Source organism: Podarcis pityusensis (assembly GCF_964106645.2).
Source record: "Podarcis pityusensis genome assembly, chromosome: 17".
Taxonomy (NCBI): domain Eukaryota; kingdom Metazoa; phylum Chordata; class Lepidosauria; order Squamata; family Lacertidae; genus Podarcis; species Podarcis pityusensis.
Window position 1 is genome coordinate 34,209,246 of NC_138042.1, and position 27,401 is coordinate 34,236,646.

At 44.8% G+C, this 27,401-nt stretch overlaps 1 protein-coding gene across 5 annotated transcripts in view; it reads left to right on the forward strand.

The window, feature by feature from the left end:
• PRAG1 (PEAK1 related, kinase-activating pseudokinase 1) overlaps positions 1–27,401 on the forward strand; it is an 84,080-nt gene that overhangs the window by 29,419 nt on the left and 27,260 nt on the right. For 4 of the 5 annotated variants that reach the window (XM_080986675.1, XM_080986672.1, XM_080986671.1 and 1 more), the window contains exons 2-3: positions 12,817–13,233; positions 18,726–20,548. In XM_080986675.1, coding sequence (XP_080842801.1) covers positions 12,898–13,233; positions 18,726–20,548 — 2,159 coding nt within the window. In that variant the 5' untranslated portion in view covers positions 12,817–12,897. Of the gene's footprint in view, positions 1–8,796; positions 8,867–12,816; positions 13,234–18,725; positions 20,549–27,401 lie in introns of those variants that run through there. The other variant, XM_080986674.1, reaches the window with a different exon arrangement.

Consider the following 27,401-nt stretch of genomic DNA (forward strand, 5'->3'; position numbering starts at 1 on the left):
AGCTATGAGAAATTCAATCTATTTTTTTTCAAATCTTTTTTTTTAAAAAAAGCATTTTCACAACTTTTTTTATATGTGTGTAGATTCCACCAGAGTGTTTTGAAGTCAGTGCAGTGATCCCAGGGAATATCCTCCCCCCCCCAGCCCGTGATTGTGATCAGTGGGCATGATCCAACTGAAGCTTAAGTACACTTGGATTCTATTGATTCCATATCATAGAATCATAGGGTTGGAAAGAACCCTAAACATCATCTCGTCCAACCCCTTGCAATGCAGGAATATACAGCTGTCCCAAATGGGGTTTGAACCTGCAACCTTGGCGTTATAAGCACCATGCTCTTACCAACTGAGCTAAAGATGCCAGAAGATATGGAGAGTTCAGCAGGTTCTTAAATCCCCCATGGATATTTGCTTAAGATGGATTTTACCCCAATGTATTAGGATTCAGATGATACCTGGATAATTGACTGCAGCTTGCTTCTGGACTTTAGACGGCAATCCTCACTGAACACAGGTTCAGTTCTCGACTTATTTCTGGATAAACCGTACAGAGAACTGCGCTGCTAATTTCCTACATTGTGGAACTGGTCCAAATAAAGTTGGTCCTGCTTCAGCCTCTTTGAAATCAGTGGGACTTAGTTGATTTCAGTGGGACATAATTGCAGTTATCACTTGCAGGTGATAAATAATAATTTAAATGTTTCTGCAGGCAGAGGGCCTTCTCAGTAGTGGCACCCGCCCTGTGGAATGCCCTCCCACCAGATGTCAAAGAGAAAAACAACTACCAGACTTTTAGAAGACATCTGAAGGCAGCCCTGTTCAGGGAAGCTTTTAATGTTTAATAGACTATTGTATTTTAATATTTTGTTGGAAGCCGCCCAGAGTGGCTGGGGAAATTTATTATAAATAAATTAATTAATAATAATAATAATAATTGCTGAAAATATAAAACATGGGATCACTAATTGTAAATTATTTACAGTGACAAAAATGCATCCAACTTGACTGACATTCCTTGAAGGTGTATTCTGGTAACATACCTGGAAATATAATGTGTTGGCTTGATATTCATAGGCAGAACTCTTAGGATTTGTGTACCGTATTTTTCACCCCATAGGGCGCACCTAGTGCGGCCCATAGGACGCACCTAGTTTTTTTGGGGGGGGATAAAGAAAAAAAAATTATTTCCCCCCCAGGCGCGGGGCTGGGGCGGGCGAAGCCCGAGCTTCCCCTGACCCCAGCCCCCAGAACAGGCAGCTCTCTACAAGCCTTGGGAGACCAGCGCGACTTCCTGCCAGGCTCCCACGGCTTGCAGATGTCTGCCTGAAGCCCAAACCAGGTCGGGGAACAGCGGGATGGCGGCGCTCCGCCTCCCCACTGTCCCCCGAGCTTGTGGGGCTGGCGGCAGGGAAAAGCGTGCTTCTCCCCGCCGCAAGCTGCCAAACCAGGTCTGGGGCAACGCGCCCCAGGCTTCGAGATGCAGGTTGCTATCTGGAAGCCTAAGGAGCCCGACGGGAACTCCCGCGGGCTCCCAAGGCTTGCAGAGAGCTTCCTGAAGCCTGGAGAGCGAGAGGGGTCGGTGCGCACCGACCCCTCTCGCTCTCCAGGCTTCAGCGAAAGCCTGCATTTGCCCCATAGGACGCACACACATTTCCCCTTCTTTTTTGGAGGGGAAAAAGTGCATCCTATAGGGCGAAAAATATGGTAGCTGTTGTTGCTTCGTACAGTGTCTTCCATTGTATGCAGTAGTAGAACCGTGTGACTTTTCTTACCATGGGGAAGAAAACTTGAGGAGCATCCTTTAGGAAGTTTTCCTGTACTGGGCCCATTGAAATCTATGGAGTTGCACAAGAGTAACCACGAGCATCTGTGCAGCTCTCATTGATTTCAATGGGTCTTGTTCAAAAAAACTTCTGGGGGAATTGTGCTCACACTAATATAGTGCCAAACCTGTGGTATTGACTGATCATTTACTTTGCAAAACTTCATTTGTTTTCATGCCAACTTTTCAAAATTTGAATAATAGCTATTAATAAATATATGTTTTGTAAGTGGCTTAGAATAGATTCTCAGTTTGGAGGATTTCTGCCGGAGGAAAGCTTTGATGAAACTGAAGAAACAAAAATGTAACTTGCATCTCCCTTGCATATTACCCATTGTATGAGCCATATTTTAAAGCTCAGCATAAATTTACATTTAAAGCATGGATTTGATTATATCCCCAGCTCCAAAATAGCCTGATTATGCAGATTTGGCACAAAGATGATACCAGTTAAAATGTAAGTCGGCCGGGAAAAGTTACATTAACATTGATAGGGGTAGGGAGCAATCAGTATCTGAGCTGTCAGTATAGAAAATCAGTGTATACCGTATTTTTTGCTCTATAAGACTCACTTTTTCCCTTCTAAAAAGTAAGGGGAAATGTGTGTGCGTCTTATGGAGCAAATGCAGGCTGCGCAGCTATCCCAGAAGCCAGAACAGCAAGAGGGATTGCTGCTTTCACTGCGCAGCAATCCCTCTTGCTGTTCTGGCTTCTGAGATTCAGAATATTTTATTTCTTGTTTTCCTCCTCCAAAAACTAGGTGCGTCTTGTGGTCTGGTGCGTCTTATAGAGCGAAAATACGGTATATTTTTACTGGGCCTGCAAGAGTGATTCATCGCTGATGGGATTAGGAATGATACGAAAAGTGAAAATTGTAAAGAAATGGCACTTTGAACAGGGTGGCTGCTCCAGAAGTGATACAATAGTGAATGTTGCATAGAAGGCTGAAGTGCTGAGTAGTTATTTACCGCCATAGTTAATTGGAACCACCCATGTTAAACCACAGAGCCTAGGACTTGCCGATCAGAAGGTCAGCGGTTCGAATCCCCGCGATGGGGTGAGCTCCCGTTGCTCAGTCCCTGCTCCTGCCAACCTAGCAGTTCAAAAGCACATCAAAGTGCAAGTAGATAAATAGGTACTGCTCCGGCGGGAAGGTAAACGGCGTTTCCATCTGCTGCTCTGGTTCGCCAGAAGCGGCTTGGTCATGCTAGCCACATGACCTGGAAGCTGTACGCCGGCTCCCTCGGCCAGTAAAGCGAGATGAGCGCCGCAACCCCAGAGTCGGCCACAACTGGACCTAATGGTCAGGGGTCCCTTTACCTTTATGTAGAAAGGCGCTGTATATCTGAGCGTTATAATTTGAGGATGTTTAGAGGATTCCCTGCTTATGAGTTCCTGGAGCTGGGTTGGAGAGCCAGTGGGCAGTGTTAGAAACTCAGATATATAAGATGGACACCAAATGGCTCCTTAAATATGAATGGTCCATGCCACCATTAAGAAAAAGAGGTAGGTACAGTATAGACCAATATATGTGGGCTTTCCCAAGGTTACAGTCACCAAAATGAAATATATAGTTGTCATTTTTCGGCAAGACAGCTCCAATGCCTTATTTTTCAAATAATGGACTGGCTGATTGCTTATCTGTTAAACATCTGACTTGTTCAGACGACAACCTTGAGCTAGGTTACGAACTTGGAGAACTTAAAGAAGAAAAGTCACTTTATCCAGGGAAAGCCCACATCTATATTGGCCTATACTGTATCTACTTCTTTTTCTTAATGGTGGCATGGACCATTCGTATCATAGGAATATTCTTCACAGCTGTGAGCAGTGCAGTGGGGTGGGGTAAGTGAAGACAAGCTACAACAGTTAACTATAATGTTGTTCACTGCTCCTCCTCAGGCTGCACAGAAAAGGCATTTTGGTTCCTGAAATTCATTGTGATTGTGCAAATAAAATATAATAATAATAATAATAATAATAATAATAATAATTTATTTATTTATACCCCACCCTCCCCAGCCAAGACCGGGCTCAGGGAGGCTAACAACCAATAATAAAAACAAGTTGATTAAAATGCAATTTAAAAAAGATTAAAATACAACATTAAAACATTAGGATGCCGCCTCTTCACAGGAGGAGAAAGGAAAAATAAAAAGGGGGAGGGAATCAAACTGATTCTAAGCCAAAGGCCTATATATATATAACAGATAGAATTCTACAGGAAGAAGTATTCGTGTGTGAAAACGGTCAAGATCCAGTGATTCCCCAAGCATGCACCTCCAGATGTCAGGCGCCATCCTAGTGCCCAGGCATTTTTAACTTGCTCACGAGTTGCCGATAGTCAGGGGCAAAATGCGCCTGGCTCATTTCAAACACTGCCTGTGGCCCTCCAGATGTTGATGGACTACAACTTCCACCATCCCTGACCATTGGTTATGGCCGATGGGTGTTGGAGTCCAACAACATCTGGAGGCCCATGTTTTAGCCACTCCAGCTTAGAAGCATCTGGCTGAGTACTGCTAGAAACCAGATTTCGTATGTTGGGGAGCTCCACAGGTTGGCGTCGAAGTTATTTGTGCTTTAATCCCATGGAAATCGATAGAACAAATGAGTCTAGTTGAGGTGTGAGGGATTTGCGGTCTGACTTCAGGTAGCCCTTGGAATAATCTGCATCCTAAATTGGTAATCTGCGGCCTAACTTCATGTAGCCCTTGGACTAATTTCAAGCCAAGGAGCCAGCAGGCTAGTATTACAGTTTGCAGAAGGAGGTTGAAGCATAGCTGTCAACTTACAGATTTGAAAATAAGGGACCAGCAGCCTCGCAAATAAGGGATCAGCAGCCAAAATAAGGGATTTTCCTTAGCTTATGAGTTCCATTGGCCCTTCCCCACCCGAGAGGGAGGGAGAGAGACTCTCACCCACGCCACCCATGAGCCTGGCATGAGGTGGTTGCGGCACCACTGTGGCCACTGAAGTGCCGCCCTTCTGCGTCCCTCCCCATCCCCTCCTCTTCCTCCTCCCTCAGGCCACCGCTGCCGCCTCTGGCTTCCCCTGGCAGCGCAGCGAAAGTCTCGCAAGAGAGGGGCTGCCTGCCTGCCCGCCGCCACCCGTCTTTCACAACGCGCCCCTGAGGGGGAAAAGGGAGAGAAGGAGATGCGGCAGCTTGTGCACACGCTCTCTCTCTCTCTCTTGCAGAGGAGGACCCCGAGCCGCTGCTTCCCTCCTGAGCTGGGCGAGCATGAAACCCGGGAAATTTAAGGGACATCATCAATCCAGGACAGCAGAGGGACGCGGCGCTGTGATAAGGGAGTTTCCCGCCAAATAAGGGACAGTTGACAGCTATGGGTCGAAGGCGAGAGTACAGGCCTTCTTGAGGCTATCCACTTTGTTAATCTCTCAGCTTAGTCTCTCGCTTCACTTAGGTGCCACCTCGCTCATTAACTCACTGCTTGGCTTTAGGCAAAGCCACCGTCGTGTATTCCTGTCACGCAGAGTATAACAGTACTGGCAAGATCCTACACAGTGGTTATCAATACTAGGGTAATGTATGCAGAGCACTATGCAAACTTAGCAAAAGCTGCTTCTTAACGCTGTTCTTATTGATTACATTTCTATCCCACATTTTCTCAAAGGAGTTCAAGGTACCCAACCACCTCCTTTATCCTCAACAAGGACCCAGTGAGGGATATCAGGCTGAGAGAGTGGCTAATGCAAGAGGTGGCATTCAGTGTAAGTTTTATTCAGAACAGACCTGTTGAAACAAATGAACCTAACTGAGTGACGTTCATTAATTTCAGTGGGTGCGCTCTGAGTAAAACTTAGTTGCATGCCAGCCAGAGTTTCCCAGTGACCTTCAGGAAGGTGTGGAGATTCAAAGCCAGGTTTCCAAAGTCTTAATCCAGTGGTTAAAATAAGAATAACAGAATAATAGAATCGTTGAGTTAGAAAGGACCCTGAGGAGCATCTCGTCCAACCCCCTGCAATAATAATAATAATAACAATAATTATTATTATTATTTTTATTTATTTATTTATTTATTTATTTATTTATTTATTTATATCCCGCCCTCCCCAGCCAAAGCCTGGCTCAGAGCAGCTAACAACAATAAAAGTAACACAGTTTACATAAAATCACAATCAATTAATTGAAATATGCAGGAATATGCAGCGGTCCCATGTGGGGATTGAACCTGCAACCTTGGCGTTAATCAACACCACACTCTAACCAACTGAGCTATCCAGGTTCTGAAAGTTTTTTCTCTAGCCCACACTTTCAGAATAAAAAATTTTGCTCTCAGCACGCTGGGGTTTTTTTTATTTTTTATTGATAAGAAATACATTCGAAAACAAAAAGAAACAACTTCTGACAAATTGAATACATTTGACTGGATATACAGCATTCATGGTCCGAGTAGCAATAAATCTGGCTTAGTAACTTGCTATTCAACTGGTCACCTGTGGTGAGTAACAATTGCCCCCAGGCAAATAGGCAGGGAAGCTTTACAAAAGTTGGTTCCTTTTTCTGTTTGAGGCACAAATGACTAACATGGAGTGGGTGTGAGTAGGCTGGTAACAACTTTCGCTGGCATGTCATTTTGAGGATTTATTTCCAAGGCTGCAGTAAATCCTGTATTAAATGAATTTTTTTAACTGTCGGACGCGATAGAGCTAGAGAAATAGGATTAGAAGGGGAATTTTTCCTTAAATGGGTGTGTTTCTCGTGGGGTCCTTGCAAAGTCAGCTGCCTGTTTCCATTGTTGTAGAAGTGGACAATATAGAAGTTATGGCAAAGACAGCTGATGTTCAAAACTTGATGGGTTGATAACCATTATTTGTTTACATTCTGTTTTGATCTTCCATTTGTTGACTTGCTGTAATTTCAGATACACTCACTTTAATGATATTGTCTTACAAGGTTGTCTTACAGCGTATGCAGTTAACTAAAACTCAGGAGTTGCTGTGTCTTCTTCCCCCAGCTTCCATTTGCCTTCATAATATAATACGTACACACGTCATTTGTATCAAACACTGATGTAGTCATTGGTTTTATCCTTGACCCATGCTTCCACTCATACATTTGCACCATTTATTCATCACTTTTAACACACACACAGAGCAATCTGTTTTGTAAAAGTTGAAAAACCGTTATGTTGTTGGCATCTGTCTGTCAGGGAGACAATGAAAGGGCACGCCTCAGGGGTAGAGTCAAACCGTTGGAGAGTTATAGCGCCTGCTATGACTGTAGAGAGGGACGCAGGTGGCACAGTGGGTTAAACCACAGAGCCTAGGACTTGCTGATCAGAAGGTTGGCGGTTTGAATCCCCGCGACGGGGTGAGCTCCCATTGCTCGGTCCCTGCTCCTGCCAACCTAGCAGTTGGAAAGCACGTCAAAGTATAAGTAGATAAATAGGTACCGCTCCAGTGGGAAGGTAAACGGCGTTTCCGTGTACTGCTCTGGTTTGCCAGAAGCGGCTTAGTCATGCTGGCCACATGACCCGGAAGCTGTACGCCGGCTCCCTCAGCCAATAAAGCGAGATGAGAGCCGCAACCCCAGAGTCGGTCATGACTGGACCTAATGGTCAGGGGTCCCTTTACCTTTACCTTTATGACTGTAGAGACCAGGGGTCAGCAAACTTTTTCAGCCATGAGCCGGTCCACTGGCCCTCAGATCATGTGGTGGGCTGGACTATATTTTGAAAAGAAAAAAATGAACGAATTCCTGTGCCCCACAAATAACCCAGATATTTTAAATAACAGCACACATTTTACTCATGTTAAAACACCAGGCAGGCCCCACAAATAACCCAGAGATGCATTGTAAATAAAAGGACGCATTCTACTCATGTAAAAACAAGCTGATTCCTGGACCGTCTGTGGGCTGGATTGAGAAGGTGATTGGGCCGCATCCAGCCCACGGGCCTTAGGTTGCCTACCCCTGGTAGAGACCAATACAGGAGAGACATGTTTCATTGTAGCTGGGGCAGATGAAGGCATCCGGTTTTGCTGCTAAAGGTGAACTGTGGTGCTTCTCTCTGTGGTCTTCCCAGGAACCATTCCTCCTCTGGTCATGGCTGTGGATAATAATAATAATAATAGTTTATTATTTATACCCCGCCCATCTGGCTGGGTTTCCCCAGCCACTCTAGGCGGCTCCCAATCAAGTGTTAAAAACAGTACAGCATTAAATATTAAAAACTTCCCTGAACAGGGCTGCCTTCAGATGTCTTTTAAAGATAGGATAGCTGCTTATTTCCTTCACATCTGAAGGGAGGGTGTTCCACAGGGTGGGCACCACTAGCGAGAAGGCCCTCTGCCTGGTTCCCTGTAACGTCACTTCTCGCAATGAGGGGACTGCCAGAAGGCCCTTGGCGCTGGATCTCAGTGTCGCGCTGAACGATGGGGGTGGAGACGCTCCTTCAGGTATACTGGGCCGAGGCCATTTAGGGCTTTAAAGGTCAGCACCAACACTTTGAATTGTGCTCGGAAACGTACTGGGAGCCAATGCAGATCTCTCAGGACCGGTGTTAGGTGGTCCCGGCGGCCACTCCCAGCCACCAGTCTAGCTGCCGCATTCTGGATTAATTGCAGTTTCCGGGTCACCTTCAAAGGTAGCCCCACGTAGAGCACACTGCAGTAGTCCACGACCTGACTGTCTTGTCTCCAAGCACCACAATTGTCTGCAATGGATTCCCATACGGCTGGGTTAATGTAATATTGCCAGCCTTCATGTCACATTTCATGTCCTTGGGGATCCCGCCATCCTCCTTTCTGCGTACATGACCAAGGCAGCATAGATGTTGCTGAGACACAAGTGTCTGGGAATGTGGGCCTGGAAGAGCACATCTTTGAGATTTGGTTTTCCATGACGTCACAAGTTCCAGCCAATTAGTGCTGTGCACATCGAGCTTTTCCTTTGGTCACATGGAACCAGTTTTTTCTGTGCTCGGTTACCTTGATGAGATTTCTTCCCATGGGCATCTTGTTGGCCATTGTGGTGCTAGACTCAATGAGCCTTTCAACTGATCCAGCGGTACTCATACAGTATGTTATTTTCTTAATATAGAAGGAAATATTGTGTATCCCGTAAGGCAAAGGCTTGGGAAGGACTTCAGCTCCCTAGTTGGCAACTAATTATGCAGTATTATTAGAAGATGGGCCTACGTTTTAAAACTATTTCCAAACAGATATTGGAGACGTCAAGCTTCAGGCCACTTAACTTCAGAATAATTGTACTAATGAGTGGAACTAATTCCAAATAGATAATTATCTGTCTGCCTGTCTCTCCATCCTTTAGTTGTCTTGTGTCGTTTGATTGCTCAGTTGAAACAGATGTTAATTACCCTTTCTTTTCTTTCTTGCCCCTTCTCTTTCTTTGTGCATTCAGTAACAATACATTTTTCAATTAATCATCATCAGATTTTTTGATTAGCAGTGTGGCTAGTTTTTAAAATGAGGGCAATTAACATTTTCCATTATAATCCTTTTGTCTTCTTCTTTCTGATCCAATTACTAGAATGAAAAGAGAATTTTGATCCTTCTAGGGGTGGCGGCATTCAGGGATCTAAAACAATTAACTGCTGTACCGTGAACTAAAAGCCATAATTTGGGGGAGGGGTTCTGGAAAAAGCAAACATGGAACATTTTTAGAGCTCCTCATAAAATAATCGCAACCAAATGACTGTACCTCCCATTTGCTGGATTGTAGGTTTTTCTTTCTTAGTTGTGACTGAAACACACCCAACATATGGTAAATTGGATAATCAGCTTAAATAAAAACAAGCATTTTCCACACAGTGTATGGTAAATAAAGCAATGATTTCTTGAATTGAGAATGATGGATAGGAAGGAAATAATAAAATGTTTTCATGTCATTTTAAACCATAGTTAAACTAAACTATGGTGTAAATCTTAAAAAGCAGAGGCACCACCTTGCCAACAAAGGTCCATATAATTAAAGCTATGGTTTTCCCAGTAGTGATGGGAAAGACATGGCAAAGTGTCGTCCATTTTGATCCAACATGGCTGCTCTACTGTCTGCGTAAAACATACCATAACTGCTGGGTGTGATGGAGGTTTTGCAGGCCTAGCAGGGCTCACATACCCTCCAATATTCCTCCGATGAAAATAGGGACATCTTGTTATATACTGAAGTTCTCACCCTGGGCCAGCAGAGGGTATACTGTAGATAGTTTTCACTCAGGTCCACATATGCAAATAAGGGATTGAAAGTAACGTTCAGTGATTGGATAGTTACAGAAAATGGTTACTGTTGCATTCTAGTGGAGCTCTATATAAGCAGGCTGGCTGAACCCTTCAGTTCAGTTCAGTTCTGGCCTGTGAATAAACAAGAGCTGTTTGAAGAATCGCTGTGTTGTCTGATATGTTCACCCACAACTTAACACATCCAGTGCTATTTTTGTAGAAAAAGATGCGCAGAAACACACCATGAACACCTCTCTTGTTCTCTTAGAATGGCAACGGTACCCACCTGAGAGGTGCAGGGACTGAGTTCCAGTGAGTTCTGGCTGGAAAAAATGCCCTGGAGATGGCCTATTCCATTACCCTCCAACATTTCTCCAATGAAAATAGGGACGTCCTAAGGGAAAGCGGGACATTCCGGGATCAAATCAGAAACCAGGAAAGCTTCTGCAATCCAGGACTGTTCTTGGAAAATAGGGACACTTGAAGGGCCTGGGTTGAGATTAACACACAGTGTGTCTTTGTGAGCAGTCATAGTGCTCATTAGTGATATATCTGGTTACTGCTCAATGTTTTTTAAGCCATAGAGAAATTGGCTTCTTTTTGTGGCAGACAGTGATACGTATGTTTGTCAAGTTCCTGTTTGATTCATGCTGAAACTATTTCTTCCGCTGCCCAACCCATTCCTATGTGCTCTTTACTTTTCCACTATATTTGCAAAGGCGGTGTGACCAGGTCATAGAATGAATCTCATACCCCAGATATATGAAACCTATCTCCAGATGGACAATAGGCATTGTATATTTCTAGATACTTATTGTTAAGGTCATAGCTGTGGAATGTGTAAAAAAAAAACCCAGCCTGAACACCTTGAACACAGTCCAGAAAAAGTCAAGCGCTTGGAGGTCCCAGTGATCTCAGTGGAGAAGCAAAACACCTGTTTTAGTTTTCCTTGTTTTTTGGGAATATTCCCTAAGGGTCTTCCAGCTTGAGATTTGTCGTTGGGAGAGGTAAGAAGCAAAGAAGATGCAACAGGCATGAAAACTGAGGGAACTGCTATGCAGGGCCAGCTCTACTGTTAGGCAGAGTGAGGTGGCCACTTCAGGCAGAAGATGCTGAGGGGCAGAGAATGGACAAAGCTGTAAGTGCCGTGCAGTCTGCCCTGTATCCCCTAAGCTCACCTGCTGCCCTCAAGTGCACTCTCTGCCCCATCACCGGTGTTGTAGTCAGAGTCACTTGCTAGTCTGGTTGGCTTTTGTACGTAGAACAAGATATGTACTACCTTGCTTTTTGATTCAGGTAGCAACATGTCTTGTGGCAGCCCCGACTATGTGTTACAAGAAAAAGGAGCCATATGTTATGTAAATTCTCTCCTTAGTATCTATAATTTCTTACCTAGTTACAGCCTGTGATTGGGGGAGGGGGTGGGACACCTCAACAAAATGTTGCCATTTTTAGTGGCAGCCTTATGTTCTCTGCAATGTGTATTTTTTTGGCCTAAGGTTAGGCCAAAGGCTTCATAGGGAAAGTGGATTTCCCATGCATGCAGAGCTCTGGGTGCCGTTCCTTGGGTTTCGTTTGAGAATTTTGAGTAATGGGTTTCCCATTCTGAATAAAGGATATACTCCTGTATGGTAGAGTGCGATGGAATGTGGGAAACTGTTTAGACCCATACACATAGATAGGAATGCCAGTTTAGGTTTAGGTTTCATGCATCTGATGGACTGTGGTCCACAAAAGCTTATGCCAAGGACTTGTTAGTCTTTAAGGTGCCGCACGACCCTTTGCTGTGTGTGCTTAATGGTTCTCCCACTGAACTCAATAGGACTTAAAAGTGATTAACGTGAATGGATTGTGCCACGTAAATAATACGTCGTGAAAAAGCAATGTAAGCAAACAACCATTCTAGTTAAAGCATAATGCAGTTTTTCATGTCATAGGCTGAGACACCTGTGCAGGTATCTGCGTGGGGGACTGTGGGGCAGGGCTTATTACTGGAATTTAGTGAACTATCTGACACTGTATCAAGAGAAGAAGCAGTTAAGAGCCCTACAGAATTCTAGATTTGGAAGGGACTACAGGGATCATCAAGTCCAACCCCTTCAGTTCAGGAATCTTTCACCCAACATGGGGCTCGAACCCTTGACCCTGAGATTAAGAGTCTCATGCTCTACCAACTGAGCTATCTGTGTGGGAGCTCTGCAAGCAGCAGCAAAAAGAAGGAATTGCTCAGTTCCTGTTTTAGGGCCAGAGCAGCCAGGTGAGTCCTGTTGCCAGGCAAGGGAGGGTGTGTGACAATACCCAGTGGGGAAGCATTCGTGCTACAGTTATTTTTGATATCTGCACATTGTAAGATGAGCCCTACTGAAACAGACCAAAAGCCCTTCTAGTCCAGCTTCCTGTTTTCACAGTGGCCAGCCAGATCCACGGACCTGTGTGTAACTGCAGGATGTATGGAAATATCCCCATATCCTCAGGGCATCTCCACACTTCATCTGTGGGTGCTGTCATTTCCTCAATCCCATATAGTGTTAATGACAGGCGCTCAGGCATCTTTGAACCTTCACGTTGGGGAGGATGCCTGGCATATTCAAATAGGCACTTGCAAACTCTCCTCTGTTGCTTATGGGGCTTTCTTTGAGGGGGTGGGGCACCCCAGAAAGTAGAATTAAGTTTGTGAAGGTGGGGAGGGGCAGAAATTCAGAAAGTTTTAGAGGCGTGGCATGGTGTAAAGAGCTTCCTCAAATTTCCATGTATAAAATTAATAGCAGTGATGTGTTCTTTCTTTCCAGAGAGCTGAGTTGCACGACAGGACAAATTGTTAAGAGCTGCTACACGGAGTGCAAAATGAACAGCGAAGCTCAACATACAAGATGCAGAGGGCAGTCCAAGTGAAGCGAGTGGGGTTGAAAATGTCTGCGTGTAGTGATTTTGTGGAACACATCTGGAAGCCGGGCTCCTGCAAAAACTGCTTCTGCCCCAGACACTTCCACCAGCTGCAGGCGCCGCCCCTGGACCTGGGAGGTAGCTGTGGCCTCTTGCAGGATCTGAATGGAACCAGAGCCAAAGCTGAGCCTACGGCTCTGGAGGATGACGGAGTAGTTTCCTTGCCTTACTCCAAGCCAACAATTGCCGTAAAACCAACGATGATAAACTCGGATGTTGCTGATGTGTGGGCGGATGGGAACCTGAGTGCTGATATCCCACAGGTAATGTTTAACAAGGGGCATGGTGTGTTTTACAAGGTTCTTCTGTTGTAAAAACAATTGTATTTGACGTAGAACAGTACTGGTATTTGTTATGACACAATTCCTGTAATTTTTCTTCATTTAGCAAAGGAAGGTTCTGTTGTCAATGGCTTGAGATTCCACTCCTTGTCAGTAAGATAGGAAACCCTTGCAGATTTTCTGGGTGTGTTTCTAGGTTCTTGGTGGGCAACATCCTCTTGGGTTTCAGAGAAAGCCGGAAAGCTTTGCATGCTTCCTCCAGGGTGAGCTCATCTGTGAACCTCCAAATATTATTGGTCTACAAATCCCGGTCCCGTCCCTGGCCTTGCTGTCTGGGGCTGCTGGAGTTGGAGTCCTACAACATCTGAACGGCCACAGGTTAGCCACCCCGACTTACTTTCATGCAAAACCCTTGCCAGCTGTCATGTTACCCTTTGGATCCAGGTGAGCCCCACTGCTACCCAGACTGACACGAGCAAGTTTTCATTTGCCCTCTTCTAGGCATCAGAACCTTCTGACCCTAGGTGCGCGTGAGAGTCATTCAACTTCTCTCGGGCATCTTCAGCCTGGGCTTTATTCCCTCAGGAAATGCAGCAGTGCCTGCCTCCCAAATCCAGCATTCCTTGAGATAGGTGAATAGAACTCGAATAGGAACAGCATCGCTGTAGAGAATGGGGCACTCAAGAATCGACCAGCCCTCCTCATATCCTCACCCCTTAACTACACAACAATCCAAACATCAGGTGCTGGGCTTGTGGTCAGAGGATCTACTGCTTCTTGTGACTTCTAGGGATCCTAACCCACAGGACGCTACGCTTGCCAGAATGGTAGGAAGTACTTTCCTTGGTAAGTGGGCTTTTGGAGTTTGACAGCTTCGCTATAGGGAGTTCTCAAGCCGTCCCAGATGTGAATACTTGAGGAATTCGCGCTTTACACATTCCAATATGAACTGATTTGTAGCAAAGCTTCAATAAGCACCAACTTCCATACTTCCCCAATATTCAGATGTTTGTTGTTGTTTAGTCGTGTCCAACTCTTTTTGACCCCATGGACCAGAGCACACCAGGCACTCCTGTCTCCAGCAGTTTGGTCAAACTCATGCTGGTAGCTTCGAGAACACTGTCCCACCATCTCGTCCTCTGTCATCCCCTTCTCCTTGTGCCCTCCATCTTTCCCAACACCAGGGTCTTTTCCAGGGAATCTTCTCTTCTCATGAGGTGGCCAAAGTATTGGAGCCTCAGCTTCAGGATCTGTCCTTCCAGTGAGCACTCAGGGCTGATTTCCTTAAGAATGGATAGGTCGGATCTTCTTGCAGTCCATGGGACTCTCAAGAGTCTCCTCCAGCACCATAATTCAAAAGCATCGATTCTTCGGCGATCAGCCTTCTTTATGGTCCAGCTCTCACTTTCATACATCACTACTGTGAAAACCATGGCTTTAACTATACGGACTTTCAGATGTAGTTTTTGGCTAAAAAAAGAGTAAAGTATTTTGAAATGTGTATTTTGAGAGAGAGAGAAATTAATTAATTAATTAAATGCATTTAGAAGTGGTAACAAGAACTGAAACAGGGCAGATTTATGAGTGAACACATGCACAAGTGGCATGGGCTGAAAACAGACTCATTTGTACACCGCGAGTTCCTAGGGGATCCCACCTAGGGGATTCTATTAAACTCAGTCCTCTACACTGAGGATGCAGGATATCTCAGCGAACTTGGTCTCCCACAAACAGACATTGAAGTGGAACATGAATCAGTACTTCCACCTGGGATTTGCCTTGAACTGTTCTGCCTCTTCTCCCTCTGAAGGGAAGGTTGTAAATAATGCTACAGAGTTTACTGTCATTTCTTAAACTACAGTGTGTTGTAAGAAGTATTTCAGGCAGAGATGTGTGAACACAGCCGCTGCCACCACAACGCATCAAGAATTGTCATTGGTATTTTTTTTAAAAAATCCTTTTTTGCTGCCTATTTAATGCCTTGGATCTTTTCCCCAAGCAGACATTTCTGCCTTAGCCTTGATATTTTGCTCTAGGCAAAATTTGCCAGCAACTCTTAACTGTAGATAAGACTTATTAAGCAAAGAAAAGACCAGAAAGGTTGACAGAATGAGTAATTTATTTCATGCACTAACTTGAAAGTACTGGTGTTTCTAATTGGGCTTGGTTTTTAATGAGCAAAATTTCATCAAAATCAGTTAAAGCAGAGTTCAGCGTTCAGTTACCTACATGTGTCACTGAAAGCCTTTTCAGGCAGGCCGTGAATGATTCATGTCAGTTAGTGTGGAGAGGATAGAAGAAAGGCTTTTCTGCTTAAGGGCTTCTGCTGCTGAGATTCTGGGTATCTTTTTTTATATTCATTTTTAAAAAGCAGTACTCTAGCCCTCTTTGTCCAGGAGAAAATGGAATGTGCCTCAAAGCTGCACATTTGAAAGGGGAAAGAAAAATATATTCCGGAGCCTACATGTATTATGCTTTCAGATCCCATGATTACAAAGTCTATTTGAAGTTTTCGAAGGCGTACTTTGTAATTTTGAACTTCTGGGATGAGTAGCTTAGGCATTCTTTGTCAGAGCATCTGATTGGAAAATTCACCTTTCCAGGAAGCAGGGACTCATCATATTTGATATGAAATTGTTGCCTGTTAATACTTGCCACCCTTTTTCTCTGTTCAAAGCTGTGCACCACCTTTTTCACTGTTAAATTCAGATTAAAAATGAGGCTTCCAGCTTTAATCAGTAGATTAATCAAGTAGCACTTGGAACTGACATATGTGGGGAGAAGAGTTTTAACTATTTCCTCCCCAGAAACGATCCCCATGAATATTCCTCCATGTGGCAATTAGTTAAGGTAAAGGGACCCCTGACCATTAGGTCCAGTTGTGACCGACTCTGGGGTTGCAGCGCTTATCTCGCTTTATTTGCTGAGGGAGCCGGCATACAGCTTCCGGGTCATGTGGCCAGCATGACTAAGCCGCTTCTGGCGAACCAGAGCAGCACCCGGAAATGCCGTTTACCTTCCCGCTGGAGCGGTATCTATTTATCTACTTGCACTTTGACATGCTTTCGAACTGCTAGGTGGGCAGGAGCAGGGACCGAGCAACGGGAGCTCACCCCGTCGCGGGGATTCGAACCACCGACCTTCAGATCGGCAAGCCCTAGGCTCTGTGATTTAACCCACTGCGCCACCTGCATCCCTTGTGGGCAAAAAACTCCCATTGACCCACAGCCCTGTTGGCAATGCTGTGCATTACACATTTAACTCAATATGTAGTTAAGCCCTTCCTGCAATATTTGCACAGAAAGAAAAAGTAAAGAAAGAAGCCCATAACTTTGAAAAGTTGACACTGTGCTTGTTTACTCAGAATTAAGTCCTGTTGAGTCGATGGGACTTGCTTTCAGACAAGTGTGCACAGAACTGCAGCCATAACATCATTCTGGATCAGTCTGTAAAGGTGGCTGGGTGTGTTGATGCACAATGGATGTCTCGTTTTTCTACTCAGCGAGATCAGAAGTGACCAGTTAAAATTATTTTCCAGACGAAAGCCCTGTTGTTTCTGCTGTTCTTGGGAAGAGAGTCTCCACACGGCTCTTTGATGTTCTTCCTAACGCACAGGTTTCCCTTAATGTGGAGGGATCCTCTCACGGCTTTTGAACTGCCGTGACTTTGCTTCTCAATAAACCAGATGCCAGTTCACAGAGGACACCGCCTCCTCCTTTGTAATGCTTATAACAGATATGGGCAGCAAGAAGGCTGCTCCATTTTATAGCATGAAGTGGGAGAGGAAATTATCAGTTGCCCTGAACTGGGGGTGGGGATGTCCTTGCCAGAGTGGCTTTTGTTTGATCACTAACGTTAATGAACATTTCCCTCTCTTCTCCACTCTTATTTTCCCATTTAAGTACATGCACTTTAGGCTGAGTTCTCCCTGAGATGATAAAACCGTGTGTGGGCTGCACAGTGCAGATTGCAAGTGGGAGGGGTTCACATGAGTCAACTGTCCTGTTTGCTTACTTACTTACTAAATAAATAAATTCCTTCATATTGGAAACTGGCCTTTCAGGGAGAAGGCTAAACTTCATCTCTTAGAGGGTGTTTTGTTTTGTTTTGTTTTGCTTTGGTATTTGTTGTTATTTAGTCATTTAGTTGTGTCCGACTCTTCGTGATCCCATGGACCAGAGCACGCCAGGCACTCCTGTCTTCCACTGCCTCCCGCAGTTTGGTCAAACTCATGCTGGTAGCTTCGAGAACACTGTCCAACCATCTCGTCCTCTGCCCTCCCCTCCCCTTCTCCTTCTGCCCTCCATCTTTCCCAACATCAGGGTCTTTTCCAGGGAGTCTTCTCTTCGCATGAGGTGGCCAAAGTATTGGAGCCTCAGCTTCACGATCTGTCCTTTGCTCTGGTATAGAGGAGCATATAATCAGTTGAAGCGAGGGTTTTCTACCCTAGCAAGAACCAGGCCTTACTAGACTCAGAACAGTTCCACCTATATTATTCAGAATAAGATTATAGAATGAGAATAGACGAGAGAGGGACATATTTTTGAATGTGCACCCACATTTAAAACAGCAACATCTCCCAGCGCATAGTGAACTATCTCACCAGGGAGAAAGGATCTCTTACCTGCATGGACAGGGTGTGAGTGTTGTGTTTTTGTTTTACATCAATAATATGTCATCCACACATACAAAGTGATGCAAAACAGAATTGTATTGTCTCTGTCTACCACCTTGGTCAGTGTCGTGTGTATTATTATTATTATTAAAATTTCTATACTGCCATTTATCTGTAGATCTCAGGGCTCTTTAGGCCTCCTTTGGTTTCATTTCTCCAAGTGAAGATTTTAGCTCAGGGGTGGGGAAGTTTTGAGTCCACCTTCTATCTTGCTCATTCTTTTGTGGGCTGCATGCAGGTGGGGAGTTGGAGCCAGCAGCAAAAGGTGGATAACACCAGAAGCAAAATGCTCTATTCCAGCCACACAAAAGTCAGAGGTTTACAACACACACAGACACACATATATTTCCACCCAGCCAAACAATATATCCTAGTTCAAGGATACGTTCCAGCTGGGCAAAAGCCGTTGAGAAGTGTACAGAGCAGGACTAGTGAGAGGTGCAACTTAGGGAGAAGAACACGGACTTCCAAGAGTCCCATGGGCCAGAGAGGGGCCACAATAAGCCCCTGAGCCCGAGGTTTTCCGCCCCTGGGATTAGGCCTGTGTCAATTTACCTGTACCTGCTTGCACAGTAAAGTATGGAAAACCTGTGCATGGCTTGTTTGCTTACAGATGAGGATAATTTTTTAATTTTAGAATACCTGGACAGAGGGCTTTGGCCTTCTGCTCTTCAGTGTTTAGTATTACAGCAGGACCACCCTAGTCAGTAGATCTAATTTGTTCTGTTAATAGATCTAATTTTATAAAACTCAAGTTAGAAATTACAGACATATATAATATTTTTGTTTATCAATGCAGGTCAACAAGAGAATGCCACCCAGAAATCTTGCCTTGATGAAATCTGGAGAAGAACAAAGAGTGTGTATTGACAAATTCAGCAACAACATCATAAGGAAGCCTGTCATTCAGAATACTCCAAGTGATCGTACTTTGCACAGTCCTCCAGGCCCTTCTTTGGCCGGTTGCTCAAGTCTTGAAAGCAGTGCAGAGAGAAATGTCGCCTTCAGTAATGTGGCATTTCTGAATGATGTGGGTGCACGGGAGAATGGAAATGAAGTGGCCAGCAAGGAGAAGCTATCCTTGCCATATCTGGGCCTCTGCCACAATTCATCCTTTTTGAGTGACAGATGCATTGGCTCTGCCGTGGACTCCGTGGGATACTCTCCCATCCACCAAAGAGAGGAAGCGTCACTTTCAGAAAGAGCTGCTATGTTCAATTCTTCCGATTTAGAAAGTGAAGGCGGGGAGTACTGCTCCATCACAGACTATTGCAAAGAGGCTCCTGTCCACCAGGGGTTTGACAATACCAAAACCAAAGAGGTGTGGTGTGAAAAACCTGTTTCAAAACTTCAGGCGTCAGAGGCTGTGACAAATGCAAAAACTGAGTCCATAGACGTGAGTTTCAGTGAAGGGGAAAGCAGAACCTTGAATTCAGACTTTCAAAGGGGGGAGAAGCATCCGCCACACAGTTATGTATACAACCACTTATGTTCCGAAACTGACACATTAGTATTTCCCTCAGATACTGGCAGTGGCCCCTGTGGTTCGCCCAAGGGAAATTATTGCTGTCCTTCGGTTAGAGAATCAGATCAGACTGTAGACAAGCGTATAGAAAATGCAAGCAATTCCGCAGAGCAACAGCTTTCCTGTGAAGCAGCCTCTCAAAATGAGCCTATCTATGCTGAGAGCACGAAGAGGAAAAAGACGCAGCTAAATAATGCCAACACACATGCAAGGTGTGATGCCTTGACTTATAGCCCCTGTAAAGATAAACAAGATGGCCTCTGGAGAGGGAAGCCTCTCCACTTGGAGTGCGATAGAGAGTTCCAAGAATCTGTCACACAGGTACCAGCGACTATTACCATTGTGGCGGCCCACACAGAAGATGACAACCGGACTATTTTCCTTAGCAGTCCAGACTCCGCTGTAGGGGTCCAGTGGCCAAGTCCTAGCCCCACTTCTAATTCAGATGCTAGGAAAACGTCCCCTTTCTTCGAATACAGAGAAATGCCGCAAGCGAGCAGCGAGATGAGCCCAGTGGAAAATGATCCAGGTCTTCAGTCCCAAACAACTAGCAGAAATGGGATAGGTGAGACTCCTGCTATTCCCCCAAAATTGTCCAAAGGGAGCCCGCCTAGAGGAGAGGGGCCTTTCACACAGTCTGTAAGTTCTTTTGTGGCAGAAACTTGTGATAGCGACGGCCATCGGGGTCTTGACATTCCAAAGAACGGCGCAGATAGCACAGTCTTTGAGCCCGCATCGTCCATATGCCCTCATACGAACAAAATCTCTCCAGAGGAGTCGAACAAAGGTCTGGCGGCCTTGAGCTCTGAGAGGAGGCAGAAATACTACAATCTCTCCTGGAGCAGGCAGTGTAGGATAGAGGAAGAAGAGGAAGAAGAGCAGGGATTCTTGAAAAGCACACCAGAGACAGAAACGGAGAACGGGGCAAGCAGTCCCTCAAGTATTTCTGATTGCCATCAGGGGGGGAAACACTCTGTCCAGGACAACAAGATTGCAGGAATGAGCAAATCAGCATCTTTTGCCTTCGAGTTCCCTAAAGACAAGAATGGAATGGAGGAATTTGCACCACCACCACCACCTCCAAAGAAACAATCCAGGTACAGAAAAAAAATTGTTTTGTGTGCATTCTTGTTGGTAGCTGTCAGATGGCAAGGGTGGTTGCTCATGAGTAACCAGGCAGGACTCCGACCTGTCTTTTACAGGTTTTATTTAGGTGCAAAACTACTGTATTTTTCGCTCTGTAAGACACACCAGACCATAAGACGCACCTAGTTTTTGGAGGAGGAAAACAAGAAAAAAAATATTCTGAATCTCAGAAGCCAGAACAACAAGAGGGATCGCTGCGCAGCGAAAGCAGCGATCCCTCTTGCTGTTCTGGCTTCTGGGATAGCTGCGCAGCCTGCATTCGCTCCATAAGACGCACACACATTTCCTCTTACTTTTTAGGAGGGAAAAAGTGAGTCTTATAGAGCAAAAAATACGGTACTTATAGTGCAGAACCCCAAAGTTCATGTCTGCTTCAATCGCTAGCAGAATATGGGAGCGCTTGTTTCCTGGACCTCCCCCAACATGAAAGTCTCGTTACGCCCATCCTTTTCCTTCCCTCTTTGCGCTTTAGACTTCTGCACAGGGTGGGCAACGGAAGGGGCGTGCTTCCCTCCTGGCCAGCTTGGCCAGAAGCGGTGCTGAGGCTCCCAGCAGCATCCTCTGGTCCTTTCATCTCTTCTCCACTGGAGGTGGGGCTTTCCTCCTCCCTGGAAGAAGAACTGCTTCGCAAGATTTTCGGAAGGTCCCTGTAACACAACTGCCCCTCTGTTTCCCGCCCCTGTTCTGATGACAGTTCCCTGACAGTAGCCAAAGATCAATAAGGTTGAGATAAGTGACAAAATCCAGGAGATAATTCTCTGTCCTTCCTCCTCCCCCCCATAAATCCTGTCCTCTGGTGGAACTAATATAGATGTGTCCTTTAGCAGAAATTCCATATATACAAATGTTTCATATATATGGGATTTTATATATATGGATTTGTCTAGCTGATGAAATATTCTTTAAATGGAAAAATTACATAAATGAGCTTTGGTATCTCTACAGTTGTATCTTGGTTTTCGAACAGCTTAATTCTCGAATGTTTTAGCTCCTGAACATCGCAAACCCGGAAGTGACTGTTCCGGTTTGCGAACTATTTTTGGAAGCCGAACATCCGATGGGGCTTTCGAGGCCTCTGATTGGCTGCAGGAGCTTCCTGCAGCCAATCAGAAGCCGCGCTTTGGTTTCTGAATGTTTTGGAAGATGAACAGAGTTCCGGAACAGATTCCATTCAACTTCTAAGGTACGACTGTATGTGCTAAATTATCACTTGGGGGGGGGTGTAGCAAAGTACTACCACCACAATTACTGATTAACACAGGGCTTATCTATATAACAGGCTTAAATCTGTTGCATTGTCACAGCTTAAGTACCCTGACAATCCCAGTTATGTAAGGGGCTGCCAAAAGAGAATTTCTGCCTGCTCAGTCTCCTGCCTTTTGTGGTGTAGCATGTAGAATAGTTCCTAGTGCTGCTTGTGGAAAGTTCAAACGGACTTCTTACTTCACATGTGCAGAACTCTTGATAAGAAGGCTATACTCTGTCTTCCAAAGAGTCTTTAACACAGCAAGAAAACCCAGGAGGTCAGTTTCTGTATTTTAATTTTTTTTGCAGTTGTAGGGAACAGCCTGAGTGCCCTTTCACGTTTGTGTGAATTCATGTTTGTGTGAAGTTAATTCCCACATGGTGTCGTCTAGCAGTTCCCAAACTACCCCCTGCCCAACTGATCAGTTGAAAATTGTTGAGGGTTTTGGGAGATCACTTAATGATTTTTGCCTTTTAAAAAAGTTTTTATTGAATATTTTCTTGTGTTAGGAAATAAACAAATAAACAAACAAGGGAAAGTACATACTGTATAGCGTCTCCACTTTCAAGTCATAGGGTCTTTTTCACAGTTCATTAATGTTCAGTATGGGACACTAATGCCATAGAGATCTTACAGCTAAGGGGAGAGAAGGGGAAAAGAAATGAGGGGGGGATATGGGGGTATTGTTCTGTTTTTATATTGCTTAGTGCTAGTGTGGGGATTTGTGTCAGCATCATATGAGCAGGTCCTTTATTTATATATTTATATATTTATATATTTATATATTTATATATTTATATATTTATATATTTATATATTTATTTATCTTTATTGGCATTGCGAGGGGTTGGAGGATCCAGAGTTTGGTTGGTTGTATTCAGTTGGTTGCAATGTGGCTTATTTGTATGGCGTGGGGATGGGGGGGGGGGACATTATTGGGTCAGGTTAGCCATATTGCTTATTTTTTTTGACCTGTTGTAGTTCTCAAAAAGCACTGTGCTGGTGGGTGCTGGATAAGTTTAATCATATTTTTATTGCTGCTTTTATTTCTTCTATATTGTACTTCATTGTATTTTATAGAACTCAAATTGTAATGTAAGAAATAAAAGCAATAAAAATACAATTAAATATCAGTATGAATATTTAATGCCATGAATGTGCAGCACCACAGTTTGAGAATCCTGGTGTTGTCCATTTTTTTTCTGAGAGGGGGAAATGGAGGGTAACACCAATAAGCAGAAGAACAAGGACTTCACATGAGCTAGGAAATAGGAGGAAATAAGGAGATGCGGGTGGCGCTGTGGGTTAAACCACAGAGCCTAGGGCTTGCCGATCAGAAGGTCGGCAGTTTGAATCCCCGCAACGGGGTGAGTTCCCGTTGCTCGGTCCCTGCTCCTGCCAACCTAGCAGTTCGAAAGCACCTCAAAGTGCAAGTAGATAAATAGGTACCGCTCCAGCGGGAAGGTAAACGGCGTTTCCGTGCGCTGCTCTGGTTTGCCAGAAGCGGCTTAGTCATGCTGGCCACATGACCCGGAAGCTGTACGCTGGCTCCCTCAGCCAATAAAGCGAGATGAGCGCCGCAACCCCAGAGTCGGCCACGACTGGACCTAATGAACCCTTTACCTTTACCTTTAAGGAGATGCAGTAGCCCAACATAAAATAAATAGAATCATAGAATAAAACTGGGTTGCCCCTGAGGACGGGTTTCCCATACACACTGGGCCATAACATTTTTTTATAGTAATCTGTCTCCTAGCACCTTTCCAATTTCCTCTACCAATTTTACCCAGACCATTGCAGCCCTTCTCTTAGGCACCATATGGAAAACTATTAAGAGCTTTTTTCTGTCTTCCGGTCTTCAGTGGCTGATGCTCTGCAAATGTAGCATTTGAGCTGGGCCTCAGTTTTGTCTGGGCTCTGAAACTTTTTTTTTTTTTTTACTGTATTGCTGATAGATAAAACGGGTGCTTCTAATGATTCAGCAATGAATCAGTAACTTCTCTGGGATTCTTTCCCTCCAACGAAAGCAAAAACGCGGGGAGGTGGTGGGGCAGGGAAAGCAGATGTGTGTCGAAAAAAGCTTCACTTGCTCTGGAAAGATCTTCATTATATTTCTCTACGTGAATCTGTTTTAAACACTTGCCCTGCTGGGTTATTTTATCTCCAGCGGCAAAGAGGAAGTCATAACAAAAGGACTTTGACTAGTTGGAAGGTCAAAGATTGACCGTGATTAAGGGGTAATGTTCTTAGGAGAGAGAAATGAGAACCGCTGGAAACAATTAATTGGAGAAATAGGGCTCTCTTGCACAGAGATTGTATGGGGCTTGTCCTTTGTTTTCCGTGGGGAATTCCTCTGGGTGTCTGCACCACCTTTTGGTCAGAGGCTCCATTCTCTTGAGAGAGAATAATAGCAGAGTTCACATAGTGGAGTTCCCCTGTCCATCGGTACATACACCCAAGAGAGACGCTTTAATGTGTACAGATTTCTATCTGTATTTCAACTTCCCCTTTGTGGGTTTGTAGGGATCAAGTATCTGGCCACTGTAACACATGCTGTGGTAAGATCTGGGCTGGGTTACTGCCATGCACTCTGCATGAGTTTGCTTTTGAATAGCATCCAGAAAGTTCATCCAGTCCAGAATTGGGCTTCTGACAAGGACTAGGCCTTTGCTCTTACGCCAAGAGAACTGCACCGGCTTCCCAGCTCGTTTACATGTTGAATGCTAGTGTTAAACTTTCATACTCTACACTAGTGGAAGTCAAGAAAGTACCGTATTTTTCACTCTATAAGACACACTTTTCTCCCCTCCAAAAATTAAGGGGAAATGTGTGTACGTCTTATGGAGCGAATGCAGGCTCCATGACTTCAGCGATAGCAACGCGAAGCCTCCGAAGCGCAGTGGGAGCGCTCCCGCTGCGCTCTGGAGGCTTCGCGTTGCTTTCGCCGACCCCTCTTGCTCTTCTGGCTTTGCTTTGCTGGAGAGGCGCTGCACAGGTTTCCCTCTCTGCACAGCGCCGCTTCAGCGAAGTGGGAGGAGAAATGGAAGGGGCTCCGTTTCTCCTGCCGCTTTGCTGAAGGGGCACTGTGCAGAGAGGGAGAGAATTTTTTTTTCTTGTTCTCCCCCTCTAAAACAAGGTGCGTCCTATGCTTGGGTGTGTCCTATAGAGCGAAAAGTATGGTATATCGGGATCTGCTGGTAGATCTCTTGAGTGATTTACAGTAGGTTTTGCAGAGTTTCCGACTCCCAACTATTTAACAGTAACAGCAACGAAAAGGCTCTCCTTCCTCCTCTCCACCTGGGTTGCTGGTATGAGGAAAGTTTAGAAGGAAACCAGGAATGGGTTTTGTGTGAGCTCGGCGCAGCCAGCCTTTCAGTAAAGTGGGGTGGAGCAAACTGCTTTGGTGTTAGATCTGGACTTCCCTGGGAGAGGTGGCGGATCCGTCTGCTGCTGCCTCCTCATCCTCTGGCCTCCTCCAGTCCTGCAGATCTCCTTTTGGAGCATTGTACTGTTCAGTGTGATTTTAAAAATGGAGACCCACAAGGAAGGAAGGGCCACAACAGGTGTATGGCACAGTGCGGTGCTGGTGTCATGAGCAGGGAAGCACAAATACTGAAACAAGGGCCTCCCCGATCCATTATTACAATGGTCTCTTGCCTCTCACGTCATCCATTACTTTTTTACCTTCTGAATTGATTCGGAACAAGCCTTGATGCAAGGAGAGTTAGGAGCGTTGGTTTTTATCTGTAAATGCCCTTCCGTTCCACACCTGGACAAGACTAGTTTCTGTGAGAGGCTTACTCCCAAACCGTCATAATGAAAGATGTTGCCATTTTATCAGCCATCTACTCGGCCGCAACCGTTTGAGTCTAACCTGCATCTCAAATTGGGCTGTGATCCTCACACCCCTTAAAAACCTGGCTGTTTTTGGCTTTTTATTGAACCAGCTCAGTTCTCAGTGCTTCTAAGGAGACCAACAGCCCTAAGCCATGTCTACTCAGGAGTAAGACCACTGATTTCAGTGGAATTTGCGCTTTGAAGTTCTACTATAAAAGGAACCAAAAAAGAGATCTCACAAGGTTCAAGTCCTGTCCTGTAAGGTCTGGATCTAGGACATTTCCCCCTCATTTTGGTCTTAGGGTAGAGCCTTGCTCCACATGATGATAATAATGGTGTTGTGTCACATAAGGACTTAGGTTTGCAAATAAAGCCCATTTCTGCTTTTCTATAGATTGTGGGGGGACGGACAGAAGTGGTTTTTCTGGTGGGGCAGAGCCACAGTGCCCAGTTGCATTGCAGCAGCCCCATCACTTGTGCACTGACTCACTTCCACAGAAAGAAGAAACTACAGAAGGGTAGCCAATGTGGTACAGTGGTGCCTCGCAAGACGAAATTAATCTGTTCCGCGAGTCTCTTCGTCTTGCGGTTTTTTCGTCTTGCGAAGCACGGCTATTAGCGGCTTAGCGGCTATTAACGGCTTAGCGGCTTAAAGAAAAAGGAAACAAACTCGCAAGAACTCGCAAGACGTTTCATCTTGCAAAGCAAGCCCATAGGGAAATTCGTCTTGTGGAACGACTCAAAAAACGCAAAACCCTTTCGTCTAGCGAGTTTTTCGTCTTGCGAGGCATTCGTCTTGCGGGGCACCACTGTACCTTGCAGGTGTTGTTGGATTACAACTCCCATGATCCCTGACCATTGGCCATGATGCTGGGAATTATAGTCCAACAACATTTGGGAAGCTGCTCCTGTATCCAGTCACAAACCAAAACCCCTGCATGAGAGCTACATTTTTATTTTTTAAGTTCCTAGGTTGCATCTTATGTCTCCAAACTGAAATCCGTGAACACTTGAATGAATAAATTAAATTTAAATTATGCCCTGTATTTCTAGATATGACCGTTCTGAATTTCTAAACTGTTAGTTTGCGATGGAGGGGGAGAAGGGATGTCGTGAGAGAACCTTTGTCTCGATGAATGGTCCACGAGCAAGTAATCTCCACAAAAGATAATCACCCATTTTGTGTTAAGCGGTGGAAAGGGAGGGTCCGCCTTTGTGCGTTACCCTGAAATATGCCGCAGGCAACACTTAAAGAAGGAAAAGGTTCACTGTGAGAGATGGAAAGTAATTGACCACCATTTAGTTATTTTTAGCACTTAAAGCCACGACCCCTTTGGAAAGGGAACTGTAGAACAACAATAAAAAAATAATGATTGGCAATATGTACATCTTCAGCCTTTCCACCTTCCAGATCCAAATTCATACTCAGATTAGGTTTATAACTTAAATTAAGGAATATGGTTATAGATAAGTGTGCACTTAATTTGGGAGTAAGTCAGTAGAATCTCTAAATATATGTGTGCAGGTATGGGTTTGTTTGGGCTGCATACATTTATTTCCTTGTGTGTTGTAAGTCCTTCGTTTCTTTCAACTTCAAATGGCTTTTTCAGATGTTCTCTCCCCCACCAGTTTACCTAGAGAGAAACTATGGGTCAGCCTTGAACTTGTGCTCTTCCCTCTTTAAAGAGGTTTCACTCTTGCAGATTCAAGGTGATCCCAGC